At 39.3% G+C, this 17264-nt stretch overlaps 1 protein-coding gene across 5 annotated transcripts in view; it reads right to left on the bottom strand.

Annotated features, from left to right (window-relative positions):
- Nucleotides 1–833: 833 nt before the first annotated feature.
- ncaldb (neurocalcin delta b) overlaps nucleotides 834–17264 on the bottom strand; it is a 30399-nt gene continuing 13968 nt past the window's right edge. The window contains exons 2-5 of one of the 5 annotated variants that reach the window (XM_020597405.1): nucleotides 14751–15018; nucleotides 5516–5949; nucleotides 3495–3600; nucleotides 834–2711 (exon numbers count right to left, since the gene is read on the bottom strand). In XM_020597405.1, the coding sequence (XP_020453061.1) occupies nucleotides 2617–2711; nucleotides 3495–3600; nucleotides 5516–5893 (579 nt within the window). In that variant the 5' untranslated portion in view covers nucleotides 5894–5949; nucleotides 14751–15018 and the 3' untranslated portion in view covers nucleotides 834–2616. The remainder of the gene's footprint in view (nucleotides 2712–3494; nucleotides 3601–5515; nucleotides 5950–14750; nucleotides 15019–17264) is intronic. The other 4 variants (XM_020597406.1, XM_020597408.1, XM_020597407.1 and 1 more) reach the window with 4 other exon arrangements.

The raw sequence follows: 17264 nt of genomic DNA, 5'->3' as shown, positions 1-17264 counted from the left end.
GAGATGAGATGGCCTTAACTCAGTTTTGATTTTGAATTAATATTACTACATTCTACATATTCACAATCTCCTTAGCATGCTAGCACAAATTAGCATTAAACACAAACTAGAGCTGAGGTTGAGATGGATGGCATTAGTTTTGTGGGAATTTGGTCATAAACAAAGGGGCAAATTAAAATTCTGATCCGATAGTGCAGCTGTGAGGCTGTAGCCTGTTTTTATGAGCAAAATGCTGCCATGCTCAGTCTATTAAAATGCTGGAGTCACCATCTTATTGTAGTGTTTTAGCATACTAACATTTAGTATTTTGTTTGATTCCAATTATATCTATGCATATGAGTGCTAATTAGTGCTAAACATGTACATCTGAATGATGGGAAGAACTGTGTTTTGATCATAATCCAATGCAATGAAAAAATTTAAATGTAGGCCTGATGATTTGGCACTAGATGGAAAGTTAAAGGAGTCATCCTCTGAGAAACATGAACATGCCAACCAAATTTTATGGCGATCCATGCAATAGTTGTTGAGAGATTTCACTCACAACCACAAAAGTGAACAAAAGGTCAGGGGATCAACACAGCAAATAAAACTCTTCCTTTGGGGACCAGATTGTTTCCACAACGTGACATGGAAATATACAGTAATATTTCAGTCTATTTCAGTGTAGACTAAACCCAACAAGCAATGCAGTACCTAGAGCTATGATGTTAATGCAGCTAATTATGTCTCTTAGATGCTACTTTATGCCTATATAATAAAAAGAGAAGGAGCCATTTTCCCATTTTGCCTTTATTTGAATAACAAAATGGACAGAATATACAGGATACACAGAACATAATGCATGGAAACAATACAAAATCTACAAAATGATAGCCTTTCTTGTTCGACAGTTAGCTGTACAGTATAAATGGTTACAATACTGAGTTTTCTTGTCATTTTTCATCTATATTTGGCACTTGACCACAACATGCTACTGAAATTAAATGTGGAACTTTAGTACCTGATGATCACCTGTACTTAAAATGTGTAGTATTCCAGAAAGTTCATCTCAACTTTCTATTAAAACTACTGTATCACATATAGTTTCCAGCGCAAGATCATGGTACAGACCTCAATATAACCTGGAAAAGATTTGTTACTCCATACCAACAACAGTGCTTTGTTCTGTTGGTTATGTCTCTGTTACGATGTGTCATAGTCGTAAAAATATCTGTCATCTCCAGCATCACAGTAGTACCCAATCTGTCTTATAGTTACAGTTGTAATGCATTTGAAATTTAGTGCAGATAAGAAAAAAAGTGCACAATGAGGAGATGACGTCACATTTTCACAAAAAAAAAAACAAAAAAAAAACAAACATACGATTTACAGACATCACTGACTTTGTACACAGTGTTAGCGGACAGTATCTGACAACATGCTTCCTAGATAATATGAAGTCAGCGTTTAGGGTCGTACTGAGACAACTGTAGCAAATTTTTTGTCAAAAGATAAAAAGCTACATACTGTAGACTAAATGAAGCAGATGATGTTCAAAGCTGAATGCATAGCAATATGTGTGGTTGTCTCCTTTTTGGACATCTCTAGCATAAATGAGTACATATACTGTACAACTTTCTTTCATATCGTATTCGGCAAGAGAAAATAAAATGTTTGTCATCACATTTCAATAATTTATACACCAACATTTTTAAAGTGAATCATATTTTCCAGCAAATCGCCTCAACATTCTCACAGAGTAAAAGAATATACTACTTACTATATATTCTTATAACATTTTTTTGCTTGTTGAATCATAGCTGAAGAAAGAATCACAGCTTTGTCTATATGCATGTGTCACGTTTGTGTATTCATCTGTACAATGAACCTGTAAATGTGTTTATGTTAACTGTGTGTATGAACACAGAACTTAGTATAAAAAGTCACTTTGCCCATCATTTGACTGTTTTGTTTCATGTAACATTCCTCCAAAATATACATTAAAAAACAGAAGTCTTTCATACCTTCTAAAATTCTTCTGTGCTTAAAAACTGCATTTCCTGGACCTCCTGTCTTCATAGCCATACTGTCAGCTGTGAACACTTTTAGTCACAGACTCACATACTTCATTTCCTCCAGTGTTAACATGGAGTTAAATGGCAATACTTAGCAAAGCTCACACATCACTTATAGAGAACAAAACGAGCATGATTCCCTTTCAATTAGGAAAAATGCTTTCAAAAATAAAAGACATAAAAATAAACAGTGAAATTGGATTTGGCTCAACCTACCTTCTAAATCTGTTGGATTACCCTCTCTGGCTGTGTTCTCAGAGCTTGGATTTAGTGCCTGACAAGTCTTAAGGGATTTCAGTCCTTGGAGTTATATTTGTACCAGATGTTAAACCTGTATTGTCTGCAGCTTTTGCTCATGCATAGAGACAGATGTACAGTATGTGCATCTGAGTATATGTAAAATTATATATGCATCAGGCTTTGGTATTTAGAGTATATACAGTTACATGTTGTCTGCACAAGTGTGTGACTCTACAGTTCAAATGTCAACCATCTCAGGTGGGTTAGAATTTAAAGATGTATTAAATTAATGAAATTCCGGCGGGAAAAGTTCAATTTTCTACTGCCCGGCACTGCTGGGATCACACTGAAGCAGTCGTACAATGGAGGGGTCGTTCTTCGCTCCCTCGACAAACTCCTCCAGAGACAGTTTACCTGACGGCGAGAGACAAAGATTATTGTTGAATCCCCTAATTATCTTGTTTATTCATTGCAGAAGATAAACGCTTATCAAAAATATATGGAATCAAAACAAACAGTAACTATATTCCATGAGGTGAAGGTACTTTAACAGGTCTTTTACTATTTACATCATTTTGTTTGGCTAATTCATAGGGATGGGACGATGCGACTTTTTCTCGATATGATTCGATGCATGATATGGTGTGCGCAATCTGATCCAATCATGATACAAATAAAATTCAATGACAACAATGTATGACTAGCTGTGGAACACTTGTACTTTATCTCCTCTAGCACTGGTTGATTATGTAAAGAACAACCAGATATATTGATTTATGTTCTGTTAGACTTATCTTATTTATAAAAAATATGAATTAACTGGTGTATGGAGACTACACGATATATATCGCTAGATAAAACAATACATATTGTGGTATTTCTCTATCACAATATACTGAATTTTGATATATTGCACCGTCCCTACTAATTCTTAAATTTGCTGAATGGCTGTTGTTTGGTTTCATCTTTCCTTAGACTGCTGGAGTGCATCTTGTGTTGGCACTGTCTTGTAGCCAATTTAATTATAATGACTGAATACTGCAGAACTAAGATTTTGCAGTGACAGAGCAGTATCAGGCGGGCCTGTACATATCTAAAGAAGACTTTCTTAAATGATGTTCAATCATAAGCTTTAGATAAGATACTGTTTTAACAGGACACACTGCATTAGAGTGAGAGACACTGAGGAAGTCTCACCATCTCGATTTGTGTCCATCTGCCTAAAGATCTTATCTGTGCGCTTCTCAGGTGTGGACTCATCCTCGGGCATCTTCATTACAGAGGAAACCATCTTGTAAATGGCCTGAAGACCAAGGAAACAGAAGCATAAAAAGCAGAAACAGAACTATTAGTAAGGACTCCTACTATAAGTAGCTATTTAAAACCTTCATGTACCTGACTGTATCTGTAAAAATAGCTATTCTAGCTAATTATGTCACTTAAATAACCTTTCATTTTAGAAAGTTGGTGTAATACATTTCCAGTGATAGATATCACAGTCTAAAACTTGTCTAGTTTCACTAAGTGACATAAGAAACCAAACATAAAAACAACCATAATGAGTGATCACATTTAACATCAGAGCTGTTCTGACCAGAAGCTTAACTGCAAAGCAATGTTGCTGGATTGCTGCAAAGTGCAGGGCGAAAAAAACATGTCAGTGAAATAAATATAAGATCCACCAAGCAACTTATCTATTCTAGGAGGAAGTAAGATAGAAGATTACTTTCATTTATGTTTGGCTGTGAAGAAGCAAACAGGAAATATTAATGTCTAAAAGTGGCAGTTTAAGTGGATGATGAATCAAGATAAGAACCATGTTTGGCTTACTGTTTAGGGTTTCTGAGATACTGAAAGGAGCAGCAGTTAGTGTTTGGTAACACTGCTGGGTTATACCATGGAGCTAAAATCCACTTTACCAATGTATGCATATAAAGAATTTTATGAATTTGATGATAACTTAAAAGACACATTTATGGCTAAAACACCAGCTTTTAATCTAATCAAAATTTCATCGACACTTAGCTTTCATCCCCAGTCCTATCTCCCCCGTGTCGTTGTTTTTCACAGTTTTCATTCTTGCCACAATCTGTATAACAAACACTTAAACTGCAGATCCGGTCCCCTAATAACAGTTATCAGACTGAACAGTAGCAAACGTGCACTCAAGCAGCTGTGTACATCTGCACCAGTCACGCAGACACAAACACATTGTGCATCACGCTGCTCTTAAGATTTGTAAGTGACAAGCCAGAAAATATTTGATACTTGCACTTGATACATGAATAATTAACAACACATACAATTTCTATCAATCAGCTAATCAATTTATCAGTTAATTGACACTAATATAAAAGGATCAGGGGTTTTTGGAGGCAAAATATATAGTTATAATCATCTTGTTATTGTCATTTTGTTGTTTGTTTGACACTAGTATTTGGTGATGTAACAAGGAAAAGCCAGGAAATCAGCCAAATATTTGCAGTAAAGATAAAACTGGAGCTGAAACAAACAGTTGGATTAAACAGCTGATTTAAGCAATGTATCAAACAAAGATGCCAGTTCTATGGTTTTAGTTTCTCAGGTGTGATGATTTGCTGCTTTCCTTCAATCAATTAATCTGGAAATGATAATAAAATCAAATGAAGATGAATAAATAAAATGAAAATGGTCATTAGACACAGCCCTATACTGGACTGATGGTATCAGAACATCCCTACATGTAAACACACCTGATCACATTACACACACACTATAAATAAAGGAAACTGACTCTACAGAATGGGATTTGGGCACTCAACTCAACTTAGCACCATGATGTGTGATGTAACAACATGTGTAAGGGATTGCTGGGTGGTGTGTGTGCGTGTAAGGTGCTCTGACAGAAGGGATCAGTGTGAGGATCAGAGGCAGAGCGCTCCCTACTAGAAATACAACACAGTCTTTAGAGGAACTGCTGGTTTCTAAAATTACAGCTCCAGATTTTCCTGCTGTGGGCAGTCAAATGGTGCAGAACACAGAAACAGATATGGTGTGGATGGCTGAGCAAAATCTTGCTCCACTGCAGAAGCACGTTTAGGACTAGGGAACATGGCATTGATGGCAATCGCCACTGAGCGACTGAGAGCCTCTAAAATGCTAGAGAAGCAGAAAAGTCTCAACAGTTAAGAGGATAAAGGACAGAGGGAAATAAAGACAGATCAGCAAAGCAGACCCACCGTTACAATCTCCAGCATCTCTGCCTTGCTAATGTATCCATTACCATCCAGGTCGTACATACTGAATGCCCACTTCAGCTTCTGGTCCAGTCGACCACGTGAGGTCACACTCAGAGCAATGATGAACTCCCTGAAGTCTATAGTCCCATCTCCATTAGCATCAAAAGTGCGGAAGACGTGTTCGGCAAACTTGGAGGCATCTCCATAAGGAAAGAAGTTGGCGTAGATCTTCTTAAATTCCTCCATGGAGAGGGCACCGCTGGGGCAGTCCCGTAGGAAACCTCTGTACCACTCGGTGATCTCGTGTTCAGTGAAGTCTGTGTTCTCCACCAAGTCCTGCATGACATCGGGACGAAGCTTGCTGTTCTGTTTGCCCATGGTTGCTGATTCTGATGAGGCTGTAGCTGCTGTGAGGGTGGCGGTGCTTTCAACTGCTGGGGAAGACAGTGAGATGGAAAACGGTTGTTAAAAATGACCTAGATTGAACCTTTCCAGTGCAAAAGAGAAAGGGGAGATGGGGAGAAAGTATTCAAATGTCAAACGGGAACAAAAAGTGCAGTGACAATGAGCTTTCTTTAATACATTAAACATGTAGAAAAGCTGGATTAACTTCTATAGTAAAGGTACCAGCTTCTCTTATTCACAGAAATTACTCCTGTTTTCTTAACATGCAGTTTCTGCCTATAAAACAACACTGATACAGATGAATCCCTTTGCTGTTAGAAGTCAGGGCTAGGATTCCCACAGGACCATCTCCCATTGAAAACCATTGCAGGATTTATTTTGGTTTTGTTCCAGTTTCTGGTTTGACACATGTTAAGTTTGGATTATTTGTCTACTTTTCTATCTGTTTTTGGTGCTAATATTATCAGCAGTTCAAATCACACGTTTTTTTTTAATCTAACCTGGACTTTTCAATTTAGTTTATTTCTGTTTCATGATAAAATCAGTCAGTACACCAGTGAAAAGAAAAGCAGGAATACAAAGAGTATGTGGTCTTATGTAGACGCACAACCACGTTCTGTCTCCCATGCACCTGCAACACAAGACCACCAAATGTTCTCACAGTGCAAAACTGTCACAGATGCACACCTACACTCACAATTACAGTATAGCATACACTCTGCTGACAACCCCGTTCATGCTGGCATGCATGTGCGTGCATCTCTGCAGATGCAGCTTCCATTTCCGGCGGGAACTCTGCTGATGCCTCGACACACACATCCACATCCTTTGCATTAATATTCGAGAGAGTTTCTTGACCTATTTTGGGTTGTGATGAGGCGCTTAACACAAAATCTGCAGAAAACGACAGACTATATCACAGCACATATGTAGCGGCCACTAAGCTAAAATAACACTCCTCTGTAATGAATGATATGGTGCAGAAAGTGAACAGGGAGTCTTAAAACTCAACTGAGCATGTGGTTCATTAACTAGCCTTCCCTACAGATAATGTGCTTAGCGCTTTCCCCTGTCAGACTGCTGGTTGCTACTGAGCTCTTCAGGCTAATGACAAGAGGGAAGCTTTTCTAAGCTTAGCCAAGAATAATGACAGATAAAATCAGCAACGTCAGGTCAGCTTAAAGGAAATCACAGCACAGGAGGGTTGTTCAAGGGAAGGGGCAGAGATCTGTCACATATGTGTTTTCAGTAAATGTTTGTGGCTTCTCTCACTCTCTGTTAAGACAGCAATGCTACAAAATAGTTCAATTCAAATTGAGCCAAAGCCCTTGTGTAGAGTATTTCAGGACCCTTGAAAAACTTATACAGGTACATACTTAGGTAGTTTGTTCTCAACCAGGGGTTTGCAACTACTTGTGACCCAGGGAGCACCATTCTGACTAAGAAGTAACCTGAGGACCACTGTTGTGGGGTGGATAGTCCAGATGGGTGTTATTTTAATCCTGAAAGGCACGCTGGCTTTTCTATCCGTCCATCCATCCATTATCTATACCACGTATTCCTGAATAGGGCTGTGGGGGGGCTGGAGCCAATCCCAGCTGACATCAGGTGAGAGGTAGGGTACACCTTGAACAGGTCGCCAGTCTATCACAGGGCCGCCATGCAGACAAACAACTACATACACTCACCCTCACTCCAATTTAGAGTCCCTTGGCTTGTTTAAGTGTTATACATTTCCATCGAATTTGGTTACTGACAAGCAACAATTAATACATGTAAATGTGTGTAAACAAAAAAGTGATTCCTACAGTGAAACTACATAACTGAATGCATGGTCAGGGACCACCCGCTATGCCATGGACCACTGGTTGAAAACCCCTCTTCTAAACAACACTGTATGCAAATGCTGACTGTTGTCTACAGTTCACTTACAACTAATCGATTAACTGATCAAGGCTGTAGTGAAAAAGCCGTCACGGTTACTTCTGTGGCTGTTTCAGTGGAAATAAGCTCTAACTGCCAATTAGAATTAATGAAAAGTGCTGCTACTGTAAACACTAATACACTACTGCTACTATGAAAACACGTAAGCTTTACACAAGAAAGGGCAACGGAAACAACACTAATGCACACCAGTTTATTTTGCAATTTTGGCACTTAAAGTCAATCTGCATGAGTTCAGTGCCCTCCATTTTCATTAGTTGTGTTTACTCCTATTTGCATGGACCCCACCCTCAACTCTCTGTATTTCACTCACCCAGTCCATAAATAACCTGCTATAATCCTTTAATTAACTCAGACTAAACAATGGGCTGTAGAAATATGGCAGCATTCCCTGCTGTTAGTTCACTGTAATGCCAGTGTGAACACTGGAGCAGCCTGAAAAGGAGATTATAGTTAACAGATCTGCTCACACAGTCATCAGTCCAGGAGCAAAACACATCAGCAGCTACCCAGCTACCCAGCGTGAACAGAGTAGAAGTAAACAGGCACATACTAATGAGATGTGGGGACATTTGTGTGTAAATTTACCAGTGAAACATAAGATTTTGTCTCTGGACTGAGTGGAAACGTGCAGGCCGATCAACATCTCCCTCACTTTGTAGCTGCACCTGTTAACGCGGGCCACTCAACACTCTTAAGATTCTTACATCGAGTTTGGTGATCTCACGCAATTTCCACTGTATATTTGCCTAACAGGCCTTTTTTCAAGGGAGACTTTTTGACTTGTTGCAGCAAGTATAACAAAGTACATTAAATATGTGGCTCTGATGACATAGTCCTTATTAATATTGCTCATTAAACCTGTGCTTTTTGTGCTTTGACAAGTCAAAATGTCTGCTGTAAAAAGAGCTCTTGTTCAACCAGTAATGAACCCTAAACACCTCCTACATGTCAGCACACAGGAAGTCCAAACAACACTGGGGATTTGCACTTGCCTGGGAAGAAAACTGTACATTATACATGACTAAATGACATCATTTGAAAGCATCAGTTCAACTTTTAGTGCTTGTGTTTTAGGCAGATCTTACAACTAGATCAAGCCAACAAGCACTTGCCAGCTGATTTGACAACTGAATTTCTCACTTGTTTTCTTAGATTTTCCCTAGGACCATGACAGAAGCTGTAGCAGCCAAAATACTACCAAGTCTAAGGCCACAAAGCTTCTGAAAACCCACTTGCACAATGTCATATTCTGTGCACTTGTGAAGTATCCTGTCACTCTGGGTTTGAAAGGTGTTACAGAGATAAAGTTTACTCCTCAGTTTGTTTTCAACTTTCCTTGACTCTTAAGATTTAAACCTGCACTCTTTGGCAGTAGACCATGATTTCCTACAGACTGTGTGTGCATTATTGTGTGCAGCCAGACTGTTTACACAGTAATACGGAGGAACAGAAACGGCCAAAGGTTTCTCTTCATTACTCTAAATGTAGGAAGGTTAGTTAGTATTGGAATTAATGGCTTTACAACAATGACAACAACATAATTTAAGTTACAGTGTCTGGTCAGACACTTGATATTTCTTAACACTTTTTAACCAGAATACTACAACAAATAGATTGTTTTGTCCATAAAATATCATAAGATAGTGAAAAATGCCCATCACACTTTGCCAAAACACAAATGTTTTCTTAGATTTTTTTGGCTTTGGACACTTTAGTTTTTGTCAGACGAAGAGTCCAAAGCCCAAAAATCATTAATCTATAATACATTAAAACAAAGAAAAGTATCAAATCCTCATATTTTTAAATCTTGGAACTAACCAACATTTAACAATATAGCAAAAAACACAGAAATATAAAAATGTATTATAATTGTTAACAAATATGGTAGATTAATAAACATTTACTGTTGTCCTTATAGCTACATATAATGTGTTATAAACAGGGGACTTAAAGGGTTACGTAACAGGACTTCCTTTTTTGTTTTATATGAATCAATTAATGTGAATATTTCAGTGCCAACATTATCTTCACTGGTTCCAGTTTTTTTTAAATTAAATCTGAGGTGGTTGTCATGTTATAAACAGAATATGACAACAAGTTCTTTGAATGTCACATCTGAATCTGCAATGTTTTGGTAAATTACAATTAAAACTGTCACTACTGTCTAAATTATTTTAAGGGAACACTATACAGTGATAAAAAGACAGATTAATCAATAATTCATTCATTGTTAGCTGTAGCTCTAATGTGTTACATAAGCTGATCTCTGTGGAGTTTGCACGTTCTCTTAGTGGGTTTTCGTTTCCTCCCACAGGCCACAGATGTGCAGGTGAGCTCATTTTCACTGTCGACAAACCTTTTCAACAGCTGAAGGCCCATCCCAGCAAAGTTACTATTCCTATATTTCCTTTGGCAATGCTTTACTTGAACCTCCTTTAATTACCCTTTATAAGCGCAAAAACTATAAATAAATGCTTTATAATACACCATAATATAGTTGTAAGCAGGTAATGTGTTCTTTGTACAAGAACCTTATGGCCGTGCACAGTTATAGTTACTTAACATACACACAAACCTTCTGAATAACTGAAAAACAGAGGGAGGAAACAAGGTACAGGTAACGCTGAATTATAACACACTAGTATTTAGTTTTAAAAGAAGAAATGATGGGAAGAGAGAGCTCAGACCTGCAATGAACATCCCTTCAACCAGTTAACCTAAGACCTCAGCTATTTCTGGCTCAATACCTACAATTAACTCTTAAGACTCTTACCTGCTGCTGCATGTGATGTCACCGTTACCTAACCGAGGCTTTGACAAGCGGACAACTCATGTGGCTGAGCCAGGTTTCTAGCCCAGCCATCTCACGAAGTCACAACAGGTGAGTGAATATGCTGTCAGAGAACAGGCCAACCCTCTCCGTTTCTTATGACACTGGCAGTACATACACGATTATCATGGACACACAGTGCTCAGCATCTGAGACACTGAGCGGATGATGGGATTAACTCATTAGGCTTTGAGATGCATTTAACTCCTGAATTGAACAACAATGAATCATTCTTGCCACTTGAATCAAAGGCACACAGCATTCGTTCCAGAACATCTTGTTGCCCACTTACACAACAGCCGTAAGTCTCCATTTATATCCTGCAGGTAAATTCTAACCTGAGAGTCCCACAGATAATCCAAGAACAGAGGGCAAAAGAGAGCTGGCTAAGGTCGTCAGAGAGCCAGAGTCACTGACAGAGTCTCAATCCCAGACAGTGGGATTGCCTACCCGTTCCCCTACTCAGCTATGATAAGACTTCACCGTCTGATTTCAGGCTACACCATGCACAGACTTTATCAACTTCACCAGCACAGCTACTCTCTTCTCTGTTAATCACCTCTACCAAGGAGATTATGATTTTAATAAAGACACAACTCTTTTCAACTTAAAATTTCATCTAATGCTGCATGTGAGCAAACAGAAGACCAACTGAAAGTAGTTTCTCCTGTTACAAAAACATAACAGATGCAAATAAGAGAAGAAAATGTCAAAGTTTCTGGTGCATAAAGTATCACAGCCATTCCTCAGACACCATATACTTCAGATCACTCCCGAAATCATCTCCTGGCTACAACCCACATGGCTACAACTCACATGTCTAATCAGCAGTACACTTCAAACCACCACTGAATGCTGCTGCAGCACAGCATAGCTTTGGGAGCACCTGTTCTCATGTTACAAGCATCGTGATAGAGGCGCTGTTCAGTGTAGCGTGGTGCTTCACTGGCATCTTGAATGTCTGACTGCAACTCTATCTTCTGTGTTATTTAGTGTAAGGTCATAGCCTGTCCACCAGTACCACAAACTGAGGAGACCAACGTCTTCGGCAGTGGATTTTCTTCTGTTCCTGTCAGACTAAACTGGAATGACAGGCAACAAAAATCATGACACTAAGATTACTGCAAGTTAAAGCAACAACTAAATCTAAAAGTCGCACAAAGTCTCTAAAAGGCTTCCAAAACAGTACAACTTAAAATGAAAGTACAGTTAAGCAGCAATGAAACAAACTTTAACACGTTTCCAAACCAACCATTTGTGATTTTCTGGTGGTTTGTTAACATCAAAACACCAAGAATGTGTTTGCATGTCACCAACACAAACATCAACCAGTTTAGAGCTGAAACAATTATTCACCTTGGTCAGTCATCCAGCAAGGATGCAGGCTACTGCTTTTCTTTGTGGAATATGACAGTAGACTACTGACTGGACAAACCAAGCAATTTGAAGACCTCACCATGTTTTCCAGTTTTATATTTCAAAGGCCAAGCAGTTAATGGAGATAACAATCCGCAGATGAATCTATAATGGAAATAATCATAAATTGCATCCCAGTCGTTTTGCAGCTTCCTCCACAAGAGTGCAAACGTACAGTAGTACAATTTCAGAATCTGAGGCCGAATGTCCTCAGACTTTCTAATAAGTGTGTTTATTACAAGGCTATCTTTATTACTATTACTGTACTGCTTCTGTCTGTCTCTTAAATAGACATCAGAGGAACCTGAATAGTGGCACAATTCATAGGTTTTATTTTTCTGTACATATAAACAGTATTCTGTTTATTTTCCACAAGCATTTTGCATAAACAGCAGGCTTTAAAGACACGCTGAAACCAGTTTCTTTGCCTGACAATGTCTGAAACTATCGTTTTCCTTCTCCAAATGTTGCTCAAAAACTTATCCATCTTGCCCTTGACAAACCCGAGGCAGCAAATTCATCATAAAGCAGCGCATACGAGCTCCCACTGTCAGCCGGAGAGCTCTGTCCATCAAGGCAAGAAAACCGCAATCATGACAGAGAAGCTATTATGAGGAAGCAAATGAGAACAAGATTTAAAAATAAATGTCACAGACAACAACTGCAAGGAGGCAGGCAGAGCTGCAAAACACTCAGGATTGAACACACACACACACACAAGCACCATCCCTCACTCACTCGCAGCAAATTGTCACCGATTGCATATGGAGGGTGCTGTTTACTTTGCACTGAATATCCAAATATGTCTCTCTCTGAAACAGCCTGTTGTACAGACGAAGCCTGCACAGATGAGCATGTCAGTCTGTCTGATGACTACATGGCTGCCACCTCTCTGCCAGTGATGCCTACTGTACTGCACCGCATGTGAGAAACACAGCTGTCTATCCAAAATATTGTCTGTGTGACAGGCCAGAATCAGTTTTTCCTTCTCTCTTGCTTTTTCTCCTTTATTTTAATATTATACTCATCCTTGCTCTCTCCCAATCACTCTCACCTGTTTGTATCCTCTAAAATGGTCTAATTCAATTCAAAAGAGCACTGGCTGCTGTCCAGATTAGCCTAACTACAGAGGATGCTGTCAGTGCGGTCAGTCTGGCCCAAAACTAACCCAGAAGACACCAACAAAAACAGAACATCTGTTCAAATTTTGTGTGCATTGCAGCATCTTGAAATGTTTGGAGGGATGCTTCTGACACACAGAGTGACTCCACCCTTGTATCAGCACCTCCACAGGTCTTTGAATTTGCTTGCCATGTTGAGGTGAGAGGGGGACCTGGCCAGTGTACTGTATGTTTGGAACTTTAAACTAGATGTCATTTCAAAGTATGCTTGTCACCTTGGGTTCCTCTGTTTTAGTAAACCTCTTTCCTCTCACTTCCTGCATCTAAACTCTCATCTGGAACAGTGACCTTCAGCTTGATTCTGTATCTACTTGTGTCTTTTCATGCGCTCAACCTCTATGATGACCTCTTGTTCACGTCACTGGGACCGCCAGAAAAAACTCAACCATGACAGGCTCCTGTTTACATCCCACATCAAACCAGTGGCATTCAATTACCACAAGCCACCAGCCAAAAGAAAGTACGCTATATTTGCACATGACAGAGTGAGGCCTCTTAATTTTACAAGCAGTGATGTTATCTTGTCACTTTGATCCTCAATCCAGTTTTAGCTGCTTGATTCTACCAAACCTCACATTCAAGGTCAGGTTTCCACAATTTAGTGTAGGTTTAATTATTTTTTATTGTTGGTTAATTTGTCAATTATTTTTTAGATTTTCTACATACTACAAAACAGTAAAGCAATACATCTTCACATTTGAAAAGCTGGAACAAGTGAACGTTTGGCATTTGTCCTTAAAGACAAACTATTTGTCTACAATCAAATGTGTTAAATATTTGGTTCAAAGACCAATTGATTAATCAGCTAATCATATCTGCACTATCTGTTGACTACTATACGTTTAGCTGTGTCTCTAGATTTGCAACTAGTGGTCAGATAAAACAGTTTTAAAAACTCATTTTGAGCTCAGCAATGGCCATTTTGACAACTTTGACATGTTATACACCAAACAATTGATACTTTACGACATTTTTAATGGTTTATTGTAAAATAAATACTGGTGGATCAACTGCTCATAAAAAAGTCTGGTACTTGCAGTCCTAAAAGCAAATCCTAATCCTCTCTTTTGAGAATCTGAAATCCACACACACGCACGCACACACACACAAATCATCATAAACAATACTTGCTGTCCCGACACCTCCTGAGAAACTGTTTCATATTATAATGTAAACACGTTTCACTGCTCCTAAACCGTTAGTGCACAGTCTCTACATAATGACAGCTAGCATCTTGTAATGCTATGCCCGGCAAAGTTATGGATGAACAGAGTTAATACTGTTATTCCTGTTATTTAATCCAGACGGACGATACTGTGGGTAAACGTTTCTAGCTGTAAAAAAACTGCTTCAACCTGTAAACTCATCTCACCTGACCTGCAAGCAAGAAAAGTAGCTAACAGGAAGCGGACAAACTGTGAGCGAGCGAAGGACAGGCACATTAAAGACAACTTACCTCGCGTATAAGTTTCTGTGGTGAGCCTGTTAAATGTCTCTTTAATAGTCCATTACCTCGTGTCACAAGGGGGAACGGTGAAAAGTTTGAGACAACAACAGGTTGCGGGGATTTACCAGCTGCTCGCGTCTAAGGTCCACCAGCCTTCTCCCAGACCCGCTGCATACACTCAGCTTAGTCCCGCAGACTGTCGCCCAATGCTGCTCGTCACGTGGTAAGGCGGCAGCCAATGGGAAGCTTTGTTGTCCTGGCAGCAACACCCCGACACCTATGCACATAATGTAACGTTACCCTGTAAATAGGATAGCTTTCCTATTATATATTTATATATTATTATTATATTATTATTTAACAAAAATAATCTTAACTTAAAGTTCACTAGTTTTTTCGCTAGCTTTAAAACTTGATATTAACAGCGCCCCACGGTGTTACTCAAAAGCTGTTTATAAGATTTTCCTGATAACGAGACTTTATCGGGTTAGACGTTGTAAGGTGTTGCTGATAAGGACACAAAATAGCTGATAAGGACACAAAATATAAACTCGTAATGCAGCATTTTAAACACTAAAAGATTAAATAGCAGTTTATGCAGCCCCGCACGACCACTTAAACATCTGCTCACATTTTTGCCTTTAGTAATTCAATTTAATGCAAATATATTTTCATGCAAATGAATTTTCTAATAAACATGGTTGTGCATACTGTGTTTTATCTGTATTGCTGTTTTCCCTAATGACATGTAGTTGTAGCCTACCACTTTGCAGGGATTCAAATGATGAAAATAAATGCTGAAGAGTTTAAAAAAATACAAAAAAAAACCGACTTGCTTTGCATTCCTTTGTCTAAATTTGATATGTTCTGTTGGAATGACAACATAATAAGCTTACTTGTCTCTGAGTCTTGCATGACTAGGATGAAACTGATTATGGTGGTTATAACAACCATGTAGATGATGCCCTATGGCCCAGTACAGGTGTTCCTATGCAGGCACATTGGGAGCCATGCTTTGCCTATGATGACCAGATGAGGTCAAAGCCACAGGGATTATTCAACCAATGCTCAAGAGAACATTTGCTTAATGATCTTATAAAGTACAGTGAGAAGTCCTGCCTTCTTTTGAGTCAGCAAATCCCAACCACACTGACAGATAGATTCATTACATTCAAGAACCAAATAAAAGCTTTTAAAGGTTTGATAACCATTAATGATCAGGCACCATGCCAAATGTTTTTGATTACATTTAATCCTGCAAGGTGGCAAAAGCCTAAATAATATGCCACCAGATAAATGTAGGGTTTACGTTATAATATAAAGTCTAGACATTGATACACACTGAGGTTTACAGAACCAAAATGCATGCATGCATTTTTATGCCTTTATTATGGGCAGTAGATTAATAAAATGAAACTAGGAGAGAGATGGGTCAAGCAGTCAGTGTCCAAGTGGAAGGTTGAAGGTTCGAATCTTGGTACCTGCAGTCCATTCGATGTGTCCTTGGGCAAAACACTGAACTCCCAAGTTACACGTATGTACGCAGCAGCCCCAGGCCCTTGGCTCCAAACAAAATTTGTTGTATGTGTTACAATAAAATAAAACGTCTTCTATTAGCACTGCAACCTCTGACTAATACGTTTGGGTAACGTTGACCTGACTCGCTGTGAAGAGCCATCCCCAGCTTCACATTCATCCACACACACACACACACACCGGTGAGGCCTGGTCTGATACAACTCAAATCGCAAGAGGCTTTGAACTGGTGAGATACCAGCTGGCCCATGGCTCTACACGGGCCTGTCATTAGGCAACAGCAGGTTTAGAGATGAGGCTAAGTAGCTGGTGCTGGATGGAGAAGCCAGTGAGCTGCACAGCAGAGGACCAGCGACCTTTTCTCGCTGATTATCTGTTACCTAACCAGACAAAGCTAACCTTGAATTTGCTGAGGAGTGTGGTGGCCAAAGGTTTAAAGGTGAGTTAAGCTCTCTGGCAGCTATTCCCTGGCTCAGGCCTGAGATTGTACTGGGAAAAGGTCATTAAAAGTTACACACAGACTGGTGCACATTACCCAAACTGTGTGTATCACAATGTCTCAACAACCTTTACTTTTATAATTTAAGTTTTGTCTTCTGAGTCTGGACCAAACGTTTTTCCAACATGTGTACAAGTGGTTATAGATGTCTATTTAACAAAAGCAGAGGTCACTGGACACCAGAGAGAGGAGCAGCAGTCAGAAAGCCCAGCTCTAGTGAGCTGACCTGCACGGTGCTGTGCATCATGAGCAGCAGACTAATGCTCAGTCTGACTGGATTACCCAGCAGATAAAACTATTCTCAACCAGAACATGCTAAGAGCTGCTTGTTGAGCTTCTTCAGAGCCAATAGAGAGACATCAGTGTCAGCTCTGAATATATGCGTGTGGATCCTGTGAACCTGTCTGGGAGCAGCCTATGTGCAAAAAGACTGAGTCACTGATACATAATTGTCAGAACAATGTCCCGTAGATGCCCTCTAGCAAGTT

Source organism: Monopterus albus, unplaced genomic scaffold, assembly GCF_001952655.1.
Source record: "Monopterus albus unplaced genomic scaffold, M_albus_1.0 scaffold34.1, whole genome shotgun sequence".
Classification (NCBI taxonomy): domain Eukaryota; kingdom Metazoa; phylum Chordata; class Actinopteri; order Synbranchiformes; family Synbranchidae; genus Monopterus; species Monopterus albus.
Note: the sequence above shows the minus strand (reverse complement) of the source record. Positions and strands in the feature narration are given on the sequence as shown.